At 57.8% G+C, this 17664-nt stretch overlaps 3 protein-coding genes and 1 pseudogene across 3 annotated transcripts, besides 1 other annotated feature; all 4 read right to left on the reverse strand.

The window, feature by feature from the left end:
- Positions 1-1730: 1730 nt before the first annotated feature.
- Positions 1731-2275, reverse strand: LPMP_150150 (annotated as a pseudogene).
- Positions 2276-4562: 2287 nt separating this feature from the next.
- LPMP_150160 (hypothetical protein) lies at positions 4563-6962 on the reverse strand (the record flags this gene model as incomplete). The annotated part of the gene is made up of 1 exon (XM_010699091.1): positions 4563-6962. The coding sequence occupies one exon, from the start codon at positions 6960-6962 to the stop codon at positions 4563-4565; it is 2400 nt and encodes a 799-aa protein (XP_010697393.1).
- A 2509-nt stretch (positions 6963-9471) lies between these two features.
- LPMP_150170 (protein phosphatase 2C, putative) lies at positions 9472-10692 on the reverse strand (the record flags this gene model as incomplete). Its single annotated transcript, XM_010699092.1, has 1 exon — positions 9472-10692. The coding sequence occupies one exon, from the start codon at positions 10690-10692 to the stop codon at positions 9472-9474; it is 1221 nt and encodes a 406-aa protein (XP_010697394.1).
- Positions 10693-11029: 337 nt separating this feature from the next.
- Positions 11030-11421: a repeat region.
- Positions 11422-13659: 2238 nt separating this feature from the next.
- LPMP_150180 (serine/threonine-protein kinase, putative) lies at positions 13660-15897 on the reverse strand (the record flags this gene model as incomplete). Its single annotated transcript, XM_010699093.1, has 1 exon — positions 13660-15897. The coding sequence occupies one exon, from the start codon at positions 15895-15897 to the stop codon at positions 13660-13662; it is 2238 nt and encodes a 745-aa protein (XP_010697395.1).
- Positions 15898-17664: the final 1767 nt, after the last annotated feature.

Below are 17664 nucleotides of genomic sequence, written 5' to 3' on the forward strand. Positions count from 1 at the left end.
CAAGTACTTGCAGGTAATGTCGCTGATTCACGTGCATTGCCACCACGAGGCAGATGCAACAATAGCCCCGGAGATCGACGAAACGTTACTGCCGCGTCGTAGTCGCCTGCGCTGTCGATGGACACGCGGCAGCTTTGGCAAAGGGAGGGGAGACATGACACAAGCGAGTGAGCCATCTGTGGTACACGAAACTCGGTCGGATCTCCTCCGCCTCTGCTCTCTCCCTCTCTCGCTCCACCTCCATTCCTCTTCCCGCCCCTTGGCTCTCTTCCTCCTGCTGCTACTGTGAAGCGCAGCAGCCTGTAGACACGGGAAGGCCGCATCCGCTATCAGGCGGGGGTGGTGGTGGTGGAGTGGGAGTGGGGGTGGGGGTGCCTGCTGGGATGCATGGGGGGGGGACTGCGAGGATCAAGATGAATACACACACACACACGCTGTAGTAAGTTACCTGCGTTAGCCAGTCCTCAACTGTACAGGAACATGTGTGCATGCTTGTCCGACTGTGCGTGTGTGAGTGCACACAGGTGCACAAGAGAGTCTCCTTCAGGCCATCACTTCTTTTTCTTGCCTCTACACCGACGTAGCAGGAAGAGCGGGTGTGAGGAGAACAAAGGAGAGGGAAGAGAGTGCAACTGCGGTGGAGCCAAGAGGTAAAACTTGCGCAGTGAGCTCGCGCAAAGTGAGAGACTCCGGAACAGACCTTCACCCACGCAGACGTGCACAGCACAGGTATCAGCAGAGAAGACAACTAAGAGCATGTATAACCACGCGTGAGCAGCATGCATACGAGTTTGTGTGAGATCAATATAAGGAAACAGTGTCGGGGGATGACATTGTTCGGTGGGTGGGTGGTGAGGGGGAGAGGGCAAAGGGTACCCAGGGCGGATGTGCGTGATGAAGGTGAATGTTTGTATCGGTCTTTCTGTGTACGCGTGCGAACGTCCCTCTCCATCTCGTCCTACATTTTCTTCACCCCCACCACCGTCTCAAAATGGAACGTTAGTCCACTGGAAAAGGGCCGGGGCATCAACTCACCTCCTGTCGTCTGCTGCTCGCTCCCACTCTCTCTTCCTCTCCCCACGCCCCTCCCCTACCACACACACACACACACATTCAGAGTCGCACCACACTGACTGTAGAAAATCGAAAGAATAAAGAAGGGGAGGAGGGGGACGGGGGGCCGATAAATCCCTAACGGAGAAGGGCGTGAGCCTTACGCACGCGCGCCCCCCCTTCCTCCCCCCTGTAAAACCTCTGCTGCACTTCTGCCACCGGCACATTTGCCGTGCAAGCACAGGCCTGCCGGAGCCTGCTTGCCTGCGTTAGTCATGCGCCGTCCTGCTCCTCTCGTTGATGCTCGCACCTAGATCACCGATGCGCACGCATGGGGTGGTGAGGTGGAAGTGAGTCAAAGGGGGAAATGTAGCCCAGCCACACAGCCACGCGAGCAGATGCGTCCCCTCGAAAACAACTGCTGCAGGCGCACACGCACATACATCTCGCCTGCACCCTTTACCGACGCAGAGCGATGTCGTTCCGCTGGTGCTGCGAAAGGCCCCGAGGACAGCGACAGACAGACAGACAGACAGACAAACCCTACCCTCGTAATCGCTGTGCGTGCGCCTCTGCGTCGCACACACACACACATGCCTGACCTTCTTCGGGCCCATCGTGGACGCCCAGAGAGGGGTGCCAGGCAACTGCATGAAGGAAATGCCCCATTGTGCCGCTTAACATCGGCATCCTGCTGACGTTGTGCTCGTTGGCATCGTGGGCGTCGCCGTCAGCGGCATCACTGGCAGGGGCGTCATGAACGTCACAGGGGTAAGGCACAGCGGGATGTACATGGGCTCGTCAAAAAATGATGTCGTTGCAGTGCGCGAGGTGTACGCGGCGGCGACGGCATCAGCCTTGGGGATGCTGATGGTCAGACAGTGCGCCGGCGACAGCAGAACGGCTGCAGCATTGAACATCAGCAGGGAGGGAAGACTTGTCCGCATATGCAGTCCGCGTTGTCGAGACAGTGGCACTGGCGCTGGCGGTCGGCGGCCGCATTAGACGGCGCGAGTTGCAGCGAGCGACGGATGCCAGCCTCAAGCAACTCCCCCTCGCTTTTCTCCGATGCGCTGGAAGAGACGTCCTGATGCATTGTGTTGCTGCCGTCCATAGAGGACACCTAAGCATCCAAGAACTCCAGGAAAGAGTGAAGCTTCAGCGGAACATCAGAGGAGTCCTCGCAGTCCTCGGAGACGCAGTGACGCGTTGTGAACGCCATCTCGACAGCGCAGATAGTGTGTGAGACGGGCAAACGTCGAAGGGTAGGAGGAGGGGAAAGCCCAGGAAAGGAGGACAGCGGAAGACGCACGCTCAACGCGCTCTGCGGCAGTGCTGCGTTGTACAAAAGTAAAGAAACCAAAAGTTACCGAGTAAAGGGTGAAGGGAGATGGAGGGGGGAGGGGGGAGGGTGTCACACAGAGGAGGGGGGGCTGCAGTGGCCGGCAGAGGAAACGCGGAGGGATGGGGAAGAGAGACGCACCAGGCAAGCGACAGAAGAGAAGATGGCAGGGAGGGGAGGAGTGTACATATATAGATGTATACATATATATGTGTATATATATGTGTGTGTACGAGAATGGAGAAGCGGGGCGCCAACACACTGAAGAGGGAAAAGAAGGAGGTGGCGACAGAAGTGATGTGAGAAAGGGGTGATGGTGCTGCGGCTGCCCGTCTACGTACGTCTTCTTTGCGCGGATGTGTGCGTGCTTGGGTACGTCCCACTCCACTCGATCCGCTCTCTCTCACTACTGCCCCCTTTCTTTTTCCGCTGAGGCAGTGAGATGATCGCGGAAGGAGTGACCACGAGTGTCTCTCTCTCTCTCTCTCTGTGCGTACGTGTCCCCTGTAGAAAGGAGGAGACAACTGGTAAGATTGCTGAAGCGAATACGAGAGGGAAATGAGTCTGCGAGGAACAGAATTGGTGGAAGAGGGATGACACGCGGTGGGTGGAAAGGGAAAACTTCTGCGTGTGGGTCGTTGAAGAGAAGTGAAGAGAGAGATGGAGAGGGTGAGTGTTACAAGAGGGGAAACACAGACAGAGAGAAAATCGCGTGACGCAATGGGCGCACACCATTGAATATGGAGGTGCAACATCACGTGTTCGATCGGCCTCTGTGCATGTGTGGGGGGCAAACGCATCCGCGACACAGCGGTGCACCCACAAATGGCTTTGCCTTTCTTTGCATTTCCATGCGCAACCATCGTGAAAGTAACAGGGGGCGTCGAGTGAGCACCGTTCACTCATCGGCCACCATAATCACGGAGCCTTTTCTGGAACCACAATCAGCATCATCGGCATCGATTACACGAACTGGAACTATGGCAGTGGGCTCCGTTGACTAAATCAGCAATAGGCGACAGGGAGAGCAATGCAGCGCTACAACACTGAAGGCGCAGAAAAGGGAAAAAAAATTTGAGCGTCCCACTTTTTCGCTGCCAAAGGCGCTGCTGTTGGTGATGGAAGAGGGGAAAAACACGCGGAAAAAAACGCATGCGTGAATGACGAAGAAGAGGTGAGGTAGAGGGGAGGGGGAAAGACCACACACGCACACCATCCATCAACCAGTACAAGAGCGGAGGAATAATGACACTCAACGGCGGCATTTAAGAAGAAAGGGAGAAAAAGGAAGCAATGCAAAGACAAGCCAAAGGAAAGGGCTCGACAGGTGGAGACGCCGAAGCAAGCAAGCATACAAAGAATGGGCATCGGGGAACTCGCGCACTTGTGTCAGGACAACGTCAGAAACAGCAAGCACAGCAACCATACCAGAGCACCAGCAGTGTAACGCACGTCCACAAGAGAACACGAGAAGAGAAAACAAGCTACAAGCGACAGTCATACACTGATGCAAATACACATAAAAGTGCACACAGATGAACGGCCACCTCTGCAAGAGAGGTGAACGTGTCGTCTTGGGCAATGGTGTCAGAGACAGACGTACACAAGGAAATAAATAAATCGACAAGGAGAGCGGCAGCGCAGTTCCGCGTGCTAAACCAACACACTCTGGCTCGCGCCTCCTAGCCTTTCTCCCCTCCCCTCACCTCTCCACTACGCTGTACACTCGCAGTGAGAAGCAGCTGCCCTGCTCAAAATCGCCACTCCCCACCTCCACCTCCACCTCCACCTCCCCCCCCTTCCTGCACTCCCTGCTATCGCAAGTAGGGCAGCAAACAAGCAAAAGAGGACGGATATGACCTACTCAACGCACCCCAGGCCTCTCGTTGCGGTGAGTTCCGCTGATGGCAGGCAGTGTGGTGGGACACATACATGCCAATGCCTGGGTTGGCGTGGATGGGACACCTGGCGCGCGCGCATTGGTCACACGTCCATAGACAAGACGCAATGGACGTGGGAGTTGAACCACGTGACATTGCCCTGTGTAAGCCCTCATCCGAGGTCTCACCACTTTTCCTCGTCTCTCCGGCGCTTTGACATCCATCACTCTGCCCACCGCTGCGTTGAAGGTACAGCACGGTACCGCACACGCACACACGCGCAGACCTTAGATACAATACTCGGCCTCTTCGTCAGGCACCTCTTCCAACACTGAACGCTTCCGACGTCCAGGGACGAAGCGCACATGAACGCCGAGGATGTCGTGGTGGCCAGCGGTGCTGGGGTTGTCCAGAGATTGAGCAAGCGCCTGCCAGGCCCTCACAGCTGCAACGGGCGATTTTACTGCGCGCTGGGATGGCGCAGCACTACTCGCCGTAGCCGCTGCAACAACCTGGCCACGACGCTTCCCTGGAGTCATTGCCACTGCCGTCCCTGAGCTACCAGAGGCGATGTACACAAACGTATTCTTCTCAGCGCAGTAGAGCAGCACCGCGCCGGAGTCCGCCTCCGCCGCGCAGGAGCTCTTAAATTGGTTCTTCATGACGGGGGCGCGGCGCGGCGCCTGCGAAGCTATGCCACCCGCCGCCCGTGACACCTGGCACACCGCCGCCGCCGGTCTGCGCCTCGCCTCCGTTGCTGGCGAAGACGTGCTAGACGCTTTGTTCTTTAGCTCCACGTCCATGAGGACTGGATTACCGTTAAGTGCGGCCAAGACGGAGCGGCCGCCCTGCGGGTGGTACGTTGTTGCTACCGCTGCCAGCCTCTTCGCCGTGGTGGTGCTTGCTTCAGGAGTCGAGGCGGTGCTTGAGACATCCGTCGGTACAGCCATGGCGCCGACGGTCGGCGGATTTTCCGCCGATGCTGTCGTCGCCCTGTCCCCCACGCCATCCTCGCGAGCCGTCGACAACCAACGCTCCACCGCAGCTGTCCAGTCAAAGTCTCCTTCCACGCTGACGTCATCCTCGTTACTGGTAGTGCCACGCTCGCAGATGAACCGGTTGAGGGGGATGGTTGTATACGAGGAGCCGCCAATGCCGAGGCTTGACAAGATGGCGCTGTAGTCCTCCGCACTGCTGCCGCATCTATCAGTAAACGAGGTGGCAACATCTGTGCGGCTGGACAGAGACGGGGTCAAGGGGTGAACGCTTCTTTCCGTTGAGCCCCACAAGCTGTCGCCGATCACCGTGCTGCTAGCGCTGCCACTCTGACAGTTGCTCGCACTATTCAGTCGATGCTGCACAGCAGTCGTCAGTGCCGGCGCGGCTGTCACGAAGTTCGGCGGAGGCAACTGCGCTGCAGGGGCGTTGCTCCTGACCGTTGTTGGTGGCGTACGCCGAGAGTTACGAACACCGCTGTCGCTGCTGTCTGGCATCGGCCCCGTCGAAGGATGTAGTGAAGGCGTTGCAGCAAAACCCCCAAAGGCCGCAACACACGATGGATCAGAAGGCGGGTAGTTCATGCCGCTGCTCGCTCGTGCATTGCTCGCCGGTGCCGAGGAAGAGTTCAAGAGTACACCGGCTGCAGCCATAAGGCCGTAGACATATGGCGCTGTGGCCACCTCATCCGACACCATCGCAAATGCATTGGTTGGGTGCCGGCCGGTGCTGTGTGTCATGGTGGTACTATTCACCACGGGTCGCAGGGGCTGGCGCTGCCGGCGCTTCGCATCCCCGCTCGGTAGCGCATTTGCAACGGCGGCACCGCTGGCCGGTCCGGTCACACCTGACGGCGCAGAAGAGCTCAATGCAGGCACCGGTGGTGGTGGTAGCTGCATGGTGGGCTGCAGAGTCGCGTACGACGTAGGGCTGAGCATTACAGGGGCTACGTTGATGGCGTGCTGGTTATCATTGATGGCCGAGAAGGGGTGGTGGCCCATCACAGGGATGTAGTGGGGCATTCCTGACATCACCGCCGGCATGCCAGCGTACGCTAGACCACCAAAGTCGCCGGGAAGAGCAAATGAAGGAGGCCTCGGTGGCGGGAGCGGTGGTTGGGCAGCAGAGAGGCCAAACGCGGTGGGTAGCATCGACCCGTGCCCAGGAAGAGACGACGGCGGCGGCGGGGGTAGCGGCTGACGACGCTTCGGCAAGATGCGCCCTCGAGTGGCGGGGGCGTCTCCTCTGGCTGCGCCACTGCTGCCACCGAGGCCGCCGCCAGGGAGACCCTGGGTGTTTCCAGACGGCGTCGAAGGCACATCAAATCCCCTCTTCTTGGCCTTCCGCTTCGCCTCGGCAGGAGTGACCGTAGTGGCAGATGAGTCATGCTGCCCCTGCTGTGCCAGCGCGTCGCTGTGTTGCTCATCTCCTAAAGCTGCTCGCGCATTAACGTGCTCTGAGGGGGTCGAGTCAAATGTCAACAGCGGGGCGGCCGCTGGTGTCACTCCATCTGCTGCCGATGCCTCCGGCAGTGAGGCCGTGTCCTTCGGCTCCGACCGCAGCTCATCCTCTCCATGGGCAAAGGCGCACTTTTCACCGAACGGGCAGCCTTCCTCGCGACGGAAGAACGTGCAGATCGACGTCTTATACTTGGAGGGCTTCACGATGTCGTGTCGGCGGTTCTTGGTCATCGTGACCGGTGGTGTGTACGTGTGCGCGAAGGAGGAGAGAGGTGGAAGAGGTGGAGCAGGAGCAGCAGGAGGGGGGATGGGGACGACCGGTGATGCTAAACACCTATGCCTCCCCCCTCCAACAACACAGCGAAAGGGAGTGAATGTGCGTGTGTGCGTATGCCGCCTCACACACAAGCAGAGAAAGGGGGGTGCACAATACGGCAAGTAGTTGCCCGGGAGGAAGATGCGCCCACACACGCAGGCGTAGGGAAATTGACGGCCCACAGTCGACGACGGTCAACAACGGCAACAGCGAAGATGCGGCAGTCGAACAGTGTAAAAGGGCTCCAGCAGGGAAAACGAGGAGATGAGCAAACACAAAGCCGGCCAAAAGTCAAAATGTGGAGACCCCCTGGCTCACATCACCACCGGCGCTGCCGCCGCACGTAATCAGGGAGATCTGCGAAAGCAACCACTTAAGGTCGTGTATCAGTGCGAGCCTGTCGCTTTCTCTCTCTCTCTCTTCAGAGAAAAAAAAAAAAACAAAATCTTTGTTAAAACGAAACAGAGCGGGGGTGCGAGGGGGCGGGGCGAGAAAGTAATGAGCGCTAAAAGGAGAGGGAACTGGGCTTGGGTGTATAGGGGTGTGTATGGTGTATTGAATTCAGCATACGACAATACGCCCATTATGCGCACAGACAGACAGACAGACAGCGAAGAAAACACTGCACAGCGCGAGAAGAGAGAGGGGAGGAGAGCGAAAGAATGTGTGTTTGATAATAAGAAACAAGTGTATAGTGCCTGACGTAAATCAACCTAGACGCACACTCTGTACTTACTCAACCGCTTCGGGTCCGTAACCCGTACAGGGCACGCAGTTCAGCGTGTTAGAGTGACCAAGTCGATACGTGCAAGCACACGGCCTCAGTCCCTTCATGCAGACAAAGTGGCACTTTGCTGAAGCGCTTTGGTCGTCCACACCGTCCGAGCTGCGGCTGCTGCTGTTGCTGCTGTGGGTCCCAATGCTGACAGGGTCTCCACTACCACTGCTCCCCTTTGCCTGATATGTCGTCCTGCTCCCTTCTTTCGTGCTTATACAACGCAGAATCGATCCCAGCAAGGTTGAGAGAAGGGGGCACTGGATAGCGTGGGAAGGCGTGTATAGATGGGAATGTGTGTGGGTGTGTGTGTGTGTGTGTGTTAGAGAGAGAGAGAGAGCGGGTGGGGTGAGGAGTGAAGAGAACGAGCAGAAACGATGAGAGAAGAGCACAAGAGAGAAGGGCAGCGGCCACGCACACACACGCACTCGCGCAAGCTGTGGAGAATTAGCACAGCCACTGAATCGGTATACTCCCTCTCTGGGGCGTCACATGAGCGTTGGGTGTGAAGTGGGTTGGGACGCAAAGCGCCAGCGGTATCACAGGAACAGGGATGTTGGTACTCGCAAGGCCATCTCCCACCCCCACCTCCCTCTCATCACTTGCACGTTGGGTCCACCTCACTTGCTACCACGTGTACGCACTACCAGTGGGTCACACTCCGCGAGGGTGGTTGGCGCCAGTCATTGCTCTGTGCATGAAGACGAGGGAGATCACTCCGTCTCGCGCACTTTCGATGCCCACCGGGCATTGGGTAGAAGACGATACGAAATTTCTTTCATGTGCCCCTGTTTGGGTGCCAGGCCAATTATAAAACTCGTATACGGGAGTGTAGGTGTGTGTGTGTGTGTCGCCACTAACTCAGCAGACCGGGTGTTCTGCCTTCCCTCTCTTTCCATCTTCTCCAAGGGGGAAAGAGAGGGACAATGAATGTTGATTCTACTGCCTCAGCGTCGCTACGCCAGCCCCCAGCAGTGTACGCCTGTGTGGCTTGGCGACGCAGAGAGACAAGAGGAGGGGAGTAGGCAGGGTCGGGGTATGGGTGTGAAAGAGACCGGTGAGGAGCTCATGCGGCACACAGAGGGAGCGCGAGTGAGGAAAGATGAAAGAAGAAAACCAAAAAGAAGTGAGAAGAAGAGAGAGGGGCGGATTCATTACGTCAGCAACACTTTGGTGAGACGGGAGGATGAGGAGGATGCACCCCCTTCCTCGTCCTCGCTCTCCTCCACGCTTGGTGCTTGCATTACGGCATAAAAGGCGAAAACTTAGCAAAATCAAGCAAACACACACACGCGCACACACACACACACACACACGTAGAGATGCCGACAAAGGCGAAAAGAAAACCAGGCCAGTACGCAACAGCGGCCCAGCAACAATGAGCTGCCAACGTCAATATCAGCACCGGCATAAGTGGCCATACTGGAAGCACTTCAACAGAAAGAACAGAGCTGCACATTCTCTGCGTGAGACGCAGACGTGCAACTCCGCACATGTGCGCCTGCGCACCTTCCCCTCTATCCTCTACACACACAGAGGCAGAGAGAGGCAAAATGCGACAAAATAGCACCGAGTGTGGCGATGGCCGCATTCCTTAGTCCCTCTTTTCCATCTGCTTCCTCCGCTGCTCGTGGGCTCGCTCTGGCCCCTCACTTGAGATCCACAATCATGATAGTCATGTTGTCTGTGCCCTCCGCCACGGCTGGGCCTCCCTCCGGCGAGCTCGGTGCGAGGCATCGGTTGCACACACTCCTGCAGGTGTCGACGTTAGACATGCCGCTCGCTTTTTTGTTGTTGATAAAGTCAATCAGCTCCTCGTTGCTCATCACATCGAATACGCCGTCGCACGCAATGACCACGTACGAGTCCGTGTCGCTCCGCTTCGTCGTGATCACGTCGGGCACCGCCACCACCAGCTGGTGCGCCACATCGCGCTGTTTGTCCTTCTTGTACACAAAGTCGCCCATGGCGCGACTCATGGCCAGCTGCCCGTTCACGCGGTTATCCTGCACAAAGCCGCCGGCCGCCTCGATGCGCTCCTTTTCAGCCGCCACGTCCGGCTTGTGGTCATGCGACAGGTCGAAGGCGTTGCCGCTGCGGCACAGCAACGCACGCGAGTCGCCAACCCACGCGCATGTAATCGCCTCAGGAGACACGTACACAATGACCGCCGTGCAACCAGATCCGCCATCGCCGAGCGCGGCTTGGAGGTGTTCATCGACCTCAAGGAAGGTATTCTGGAAGTCAATGGTATGGTGTTGATCGCCCACCAGTGTTGCATACCTCTCCGCTGTCTTGGAGAAGATCCGGCTGCACAGGGTGGCGCTCTGCACACCAGAGTGGCCGTCGAAGACGCCGAACAAGCCCTCCTTTCTATCCGCACTGGCAGACAGGAAGTTTACATTCACCAGGTGTGCATCCTCCATCTGTGCGCGCCAGCCCTGCATGTCACCCACCGCGACATCAAAGTTGGGATTATCGGTGTGCGTCTCGCCATGGAAGTCCGTTACAGGCTTACTGCCGAAGGGACGCTGCGCGCTAATGAGCTCCGCAAGCAGCTGCTGCAGCTGCATACGCTTCTGGCGGTTGATGAGCGCATTCTCCAACTCATTTGTGGAGCGCTGCTTCGCCAAGTCAGCGTGCTTCTTGCGCTGGTCCTCGCGCAACCTCTCCTCCTTCAGCAACCTATCCTTTCGCTCCTTGCCAATGTGTTGCGTTGTCTTCGAGAGGTCAGACAGGAATTTCTCGAAATCCTCCTCCACCGCCTGCTTCTTCACCTTTACAACGACGCCCTTATGACCATTTCCGTGCTTGCTGCCGCTGCCATTCGCATTGCTGCTCTTTTTATTAACAGGCATCTTCATCACCATGCCTTTCCTTTCAAGCCTGTGTGCAGCCGAAGGTGTATCGGCGCTTGTGTTGTCGGTAGGTCGGTGCACGCACTGCTCGACGTGGTCGCTCGTGCACCGGAGTAGTGAGAAAGGGGAAAAGAGAATAATGGTGAGGCAAAAAGAGGCTTTTTCCTTTCTCTCTACAGTTTCTGTCTCTCAGGGAACACGTGGGTGCATGTGGGCGTGGGGGGGCTACGCACTGCGGCGCCTAGGCGACCCACTCATACCACAGCACAACACTGCACGAGAATGGAGAAGGGCAAAAAGGTGCGCAGACGTGGCAGGGAAGCGGCGCTGTTTCGTCTTTGCTTCCACAGTGCGCCCACTGCCCTGCCGTGCAGCGTAGATGAGGCAACCCCCCCCCTCGACCCCTGACACCTCACAGGGCCCATCGCATGGGGCAAAGCAGCCGTGGCCACACGCCTCACAGCAGTGCGCCGGTCGCCACCTCGTGCATTCCTCGCGGGCTGGCTCAGCCTCCCCACGCCAGTGGGCAGCGAGGGCCGGCTGAGATGCACTCGAGTCGCGCGGACACCTCGCCCACCCAGGCCCTGACCGCCGACATCGGCAGCGAGACATCGCTCTGACCTCCCCGCGTCGCAGGCGCTTGGCCCTCTCGCCACCACAGGTGTCTCGGCACTGGCAGGGATCGAGGGGCTGCACAGGGTGGGGCACCAGACCCCGGTGTACCACGCACCGGGGTGCCCCCGCCAGCCTCTCGTTCTGTCATCGGGGTGGGGAGAAGTGGAAGAAAGAAAGGCAGCAGAAAAACTACAGAAGCTACGAAAGAGAGCGACAGAATGAAAGGAGAGAAGTACAGCGGAGGACGTTACTCGTACGTTTCACCGCGTGCCTCCAACGTATCCCCAGCGCTGTTACGTTTCCAATTTTTCCATGGGAGAGAAGACCGATCTGCTATCCCTCGACTCGCGCCCTCCCATGACACTACCGCACGAGCAGGTAGGCTTATGTATCCCTCTTTTTTCCGCTGCCAACAGATCCTTGCCGACGTGGGTAATCAGAGGGGTGGTTGAGGGGGGGGAGCAAAGGCCTACGCTGAGTTGACTCCACGGGATCTGAAATGAGAAACAAAGGAGAGCGCAAAAAGGAGATAGATGGTTGGTAATGCATGTCGCTGGAATGATGAAGAGTACGCTGACTCACTCCTCACCATCACGCCTCGTTGAGGGGAAACTATTCCTCCCTTGTTTACTCGCGTCACGGGCTTTCGACGAAACCAGAAATGCTGAATTTCTCTTTTCAGGAATAATTTGGCAGGAGTAATTGAATAGGATGCCTGCGAAAACGACGGTAATGAGGTGCACAACAATGAGTAAGCAACTGAACGAACGGTTGACCTGTCTACCGACTGTGTGTGTGGGTGCACAAGAGAGCTTCTCGCGCGCGTTCGAGCGACAGCAGCGCTGAGCAGAGAAAACAACGAATAAAAAACGCCCAGACAAGGGCGAGAGAGGGGGAGGTATGAGCGACGAAGATCGACAGGAGTGAGATAGGCACAATGACAGCAGCAGAGACAGTGCGAAGATGGCGAGTGCGGTGACGGAGGAAGGAGAGGAAAGGCAGGGGGGCACGGAGAGAAGAAGGCAACAACAGGCAGAAAAGGAAGAGAACTATTACGTAGCGGTGCGGTGGAAAGAAGAGTGTGCAGCAGCGCTGCGTGTCGGGCGCATGTGACGTGCTGGCGTGAGAGTAATGTGGATGTGCGTGTGCACAGATCTCTGCTCTGTTGTGCTTCTTTTGTGCGATCCACTTATGAGTGAGGCTGGCAGCATTAACGAAGCGAACTGGTGTAGGCTAAGCGGGGTTGTGCGGGATGAGCCGATGGGTGAATGGGGTGGTGCGGGGGGGGGGGGGGGGGGCGTGTGGAGGGAAGGGGAGGGGCAGAAAGTGCTGGCGTGACTGCAGTTCAAAGTAGAGACAGACGGAAACGAAGAAGGAGTCAACGAGCAAGGTGATCTTCCTTCCTTTCAAGCCCGTGGGCGTAGGCGGCTACAGTCAACAGCTCGGAGGAAGGCTCGTTTCAAGCCTTGGAGAGGGTTCTTTGCGTAAAGTGGTACAGGGCCCTAGACGCAGTCTCCCCACCCCCCCCCCCCCACCACCCCTCCATGCTGCATCCCTTCAGCTGCGGCGAAAGCACAAGTGGAGTAGCGTCGGAGGAGAGTGGCCTACTGGCGTTGAAGGTGAGGCTCCACAGAGGGTGCCGCACACGTGCACAGGCACGATTACTGGAGTCCCGCACAGAGAAAGTAGAGAACAGAGACACTAAGTGGTGTGGCGATAAGCACACAGGCGGGGGAGACTTGAACGCCTCAGCTGCAGCCCTCTTCATTGTCTCTTCAGTTGTGTGTTTTGTCTGCAACGCAACGCACCACCTTGAGGTAGAGAAGGACCCATCAGAGAGAGAGAGAGAGGGGGGAAAGACACAAAATAGGATCATGCGGTAGAGCGACACACCACATCGATTACCAGCGAGCACAGGGTCATTCATACACAAGGCACACTCACGCGCACCAAGCCACCCACCTTAGGCAGAAAAACGACGTACCTGAGGGAGAGAGGGAGACGTGAAGAATACCCTTGAAGAGGATGGAGGAAGACGCACATGGAAACAAATATACACACACACGCACACACATCTGATATCGCACGCCAGGCAGCAGACAACACGTTGAGAGCAGTCTCCCAACGCAGCGCACAGTATGTAGAAAAGCGGAAGGCGCGAGAGCGAGCGAAAGAGAGAGAGAGAGAAGGGGGCAAGTGCACACATCCACATGCACAGCGAGTAAATCGACCAGCAGGCACACCAACAAGGAGAGAAGGGGAAGAGAAACGGGGAAAGGGGGGGAGCTGAGACGTGTGGGCTGCACGATACCAATCCTTTCGTTCCTCCTCATAAGAGGATTACAACTCCCCTCCTCTCGACCTCTAGCGGGCTGGAAGAACAGCAGGGGCGTAGCTGTGCTCTACAGAGGAGGGTTTAGTTGTCGTTGCGACAGTCATGTGCTGCTGCTGTGGTTGGCTGCTCTGAGAGGATTGCGGGGGTTGCTCTTGCTGCTGCTGTTGTGAGAACGGCGGGGCGGCTACTGGCTGGGCATCTTCACGATTCTTCTGCAGCTGAAGATCTGATGTGTATAGGGGCATCAGGAAGGGATGCTGCAGTGCGTCACGGCAGTTCATCCGCTCCTCTGGTTGATATCGTAAAAAGCCCGCGATGAAGTCGTGGAAATCGCGGTACACCTGTTCGTCGTGACCGGGGGTGTTGAGACGCCGGCCGCGCGGCCCACCGGTGGTGACGCCGATGATGCCCTCGAGCGTGCGCCGCTCCGGGACGGGCTCCTTTAGCTGGAATCCCGACGTGACGTTACCGTAGTAAAACCGGTTTGCCTTGGGCGACCCCGCCACCATTCTCGCTGGTATCGGCCCGAGGGTGGCTTCGATCTTTGCCAGCTGCGCCGCCTCTGTGCGACCGTCAAACAGGGGGACGCCGGTATGTAACTCGACCAGCACACACGCCAGCGACCAGCGATCGATCGGTGTGCCGTACTCAAGAAAAAGTATCACCTCAGGGCTGCGGTAAAAGCGGCTTTGAATGTAACGGTGGAAGCGTTTGGCCGCGTAGCAGGCAGAGCCAAAGTCGATCAGGCGGATGCCACTTCTGTTTTGACTGCGCAGCAATATGTTCTCCGGCTTCAGGTCGCAGTGAATGATTGGTTGAGGCTTCTGCGACTCAAGCTGCAGCAGCGTGTGCGTGAGTTGATAGGCAAACTTGCGCACTAGATCGAGACTCACACCGTTGAACCGGGTGCACTTGATGAGCTGGTATAGGTTGAAGCTCAGCAGCTCAAACACCAACACAAGATGGCCCTGCCACTCAAACACTTTTAGCAGTCGCACCACGAGGTGGTTCAACGCTGGATTCTCGTTAAGGCGCAACAGGATGTCGAGCTCCAGCTTTGCCTGGCTCCGAAAACTCGAGCCACGTCGCGTGATCTTCATCGCCACCGCTTCGGACCGCTTCTGATCAAAGCCGCGAATGACGGTGCCGAAACTGCCTTTACCCAATACCTCCTGCGCAATGTACCGCTGGAAGATCACCTCCCCTGGCAGAAACAAATAGTGGCCATCCTTGTCATCGTAGCCGCTGTTGTACTTCGGTCCCGGCGACTCGAGGCGCCGCTGCGCGCAATACCGCGCGTTTACCATCTTGTACAGATCCAGCAGGTGCACGCTGAGTGCGATGGCTGGGCGGCCATAGGGATCCGTCTCCTCCGAGGCACTTACGCCCGCGCCGCCGCCGCTACCCTCCTTCACGACAGCACCCGAGGAAAACGTGGCCGGTGTCGTCGCCGCCGCACTAGATGTGGTGGGGTGGGATGAGGATAGCAGTGGGAGCGATGGTGGCGGCGCTGCGCCGGCCTGAGTGGAGGCGGCGAGTCCAGGATGAGGCGGTACCTCGCCATTACTAAAACCCGTTCTGGTGCGTGTCGTGGCAGGTGCAAGAGGGTGCTCCTTGGCAGCAGTGGTGGTCCTCGCGCCCCCCAACGGCGCAACCGTCAGCGGCGGTGGCCCAGTGGTGGAGGAGGACGCGGAAGAAGAGGGCGCACCTGCTGCAGCGGCGGCATGCACGTGACTGAGTCGGCCCTTGGTGGGCGCAGACACGGCTGAATGGTCACTACCATCTGTGACTACGGGAGTCACTGGTGCCACCGACGGCGCTGTCGGATCGGCGTGGGCGTCAGGAAGGCTACGCACCGAAGACACTGAGAAGCCGTCGCCTGTGGTGTGGGGAGACAGCTGCGACGACGAAGGCCGAGGCCGAGCTGCAGTTGAGGCTGAGATCTGGGAGCCGCTGCTTTTACTTCTTGCGTGGTCAGGCACTGCGTCCACCACTCGAGCCTCTCGCGGCTCCATGACGGGCTCCCTGGGCGCGCTCGACTCCGAGTGGCTGACATGAGCGACATCGGACGAGTACCAACTGACTCCTACGACGGCAGCGTTACCGTAGTGGTGGTGGCGGTGACTGCTATCCACTTGCGTGGCCTCTGCCTCCGCCTCATACGGTGCATGGTTCTCCTCCTCCAGCGCTGTGCGCATGCCACGGAGTTGCTGCAGAAGTGTCTCTGTGCTCATCTGTGACAATGTGGCCTTCGAAGAGTCCGCCATCGCTGGCTCACTTCGTTTCTGCCAGAACAAGTAGGGGGGGAATGGAGAAGTGGGGAGAGGGAAAAGTGATGAGGGAAGAGAAAGGCGAAGAGAGAGAGAGACACCGTCGTCAGCAACAAAAGGGGCAGGAGGGAGGGAGAACGCAAGCAAGCATAACCTGACTCCCCAGCACCCGACACAGAGCAAAGCAAAAATGAAAAAAAGGGAGACGAAATTCCGTTCTAGACCAAGACAGACACTCAGACACACGCACAGAGAGAGAGGGGGGGAGACTGTCACCGAAGCCTGCACTGCGGTGCTCCGTTGTGTGCTCCACCGTCGGTTTTTCTGCCGCTCTCTCCGCCACTGTGTGGGTGGGTGGGTGTGTGCCCGTGGGTGAAGGTAGGATCTCAGAGAGCAACACGGTACTCAATGACAAACACACACACACACACACACGGGCAGACAATACACGACAAGGCGTTCAGAGGGGGGAGAGAAGTGGCAGAGGCCCACACACGCTCAAAATGACGCACGCGCCTACCGACACGCGCATACGCAGGGACCTCCCCGCAGAGGAAGACACGCACAGCCGTAAAGGGCAAAAAAAAAGAGGGAGACAGACGGCCCAGTCGGGAGGGGAGAGCGCACACCACACAGAGGGGTAAAGACACGCGTGCGCAGAATAAAGTGAAAGGGTGAATAGCAGAGCGAAGGAGGGAGAGCAAGAGAGGAGGCGACAGGGAAGGTGGGCACACCCTCAATATGATGACGGTGGTGCTGTAGTGAGAAAGGGGAGGAGTATGAGAGCGATCTATGAACGAGAAAGACAAGAGCGGCGGCTACGAACACGGCGAAGGAAAGAGAGAGCGCGCGACAGAGAGAAAATAAAATGAGAGAAGCGCGTCGCAGCGGCACGCGCTGTCCTTGTCGCTGTGGCGTGACAGGGGAAAGGCGAGAGCGAGAGCTGGACCTTACTTCTGATGGACGTCTTCTCTGGCTATGCGTGGGTTCGCTGTGAAGGTGCTCCTGGGTAAAGCCCGGCAGGCCGATAGAAGAAAAGGCTTGTTTTGTCGTTGTCACTAGAGAGAGGGGAAAGGGAGTCGAAGAGGTGTAGGCTGACAGCAGCCGGCAGTCCGGTATGGCGCTTCTCCACGCCGCTTGGCAACTCGTGGAGCCCACACGAAGCAGCAACGGAGAGAGAGAGAATAACACACAACGTTCACACCGACAAGTCAACGGCCTCTTTTTAAGGGAGCGGGTGAAAGAGATGCAACAGGAGGTGAGGGGTCTGACTCAGCTCCGGAATAGAAGAGATCAATCGGTTACAGCTATCCTGCCGCGAGGATATGCGTAAATGTGGGATTGGGTGGTGCAGGAAGGAGCGCTTGTCTGTGTGGGTGCTTTCTGCATATGATGGGAAAGAGAACGGAACACGCGAGAGAGATCGCCGCTCAACGACGTGTGACTAGGCCCTGCCCCTCTGTACGAATATATGGGCGTATATTCTTACTTGCCCTCTCAACGCCCTTGGGCAGCGAAAGGATCGGGAGAGGGCAGGAGAGGCAACGCTGTGTGTGTGTGTGTGTGCGTATGTGTGTGTGTGTGGGTGGGTGGGTGGGTGTGTCCGCGTCTGAATGTGAGGCCGACACACTTTCCCCCCTCCAACCGTGCGTCTCGTGGTGCTCTTCCTTTGTAGCTAGACGCGTGGGGGTGCGAGAAGGGTGGATGTGGTGGTGAGGGGGGGGGGTGCTACTGCGCTGGCTCTTAGCTCGATAAACTTCTGAC

The sequence above is a fragment of the Leishmania panamensis genome, assembly GCF_000755165.1.
Source record: "Leishmania panamensis strain MHOM/PA/94/PSC-1 chromosome 15 sequence".
Lineage (NCBI taxonomy): Eukaryota > Euglenozoa > Kinetoplastea > Trypanosomatida > Trypanosomatidae > Leishmania > Leishmania panamensis.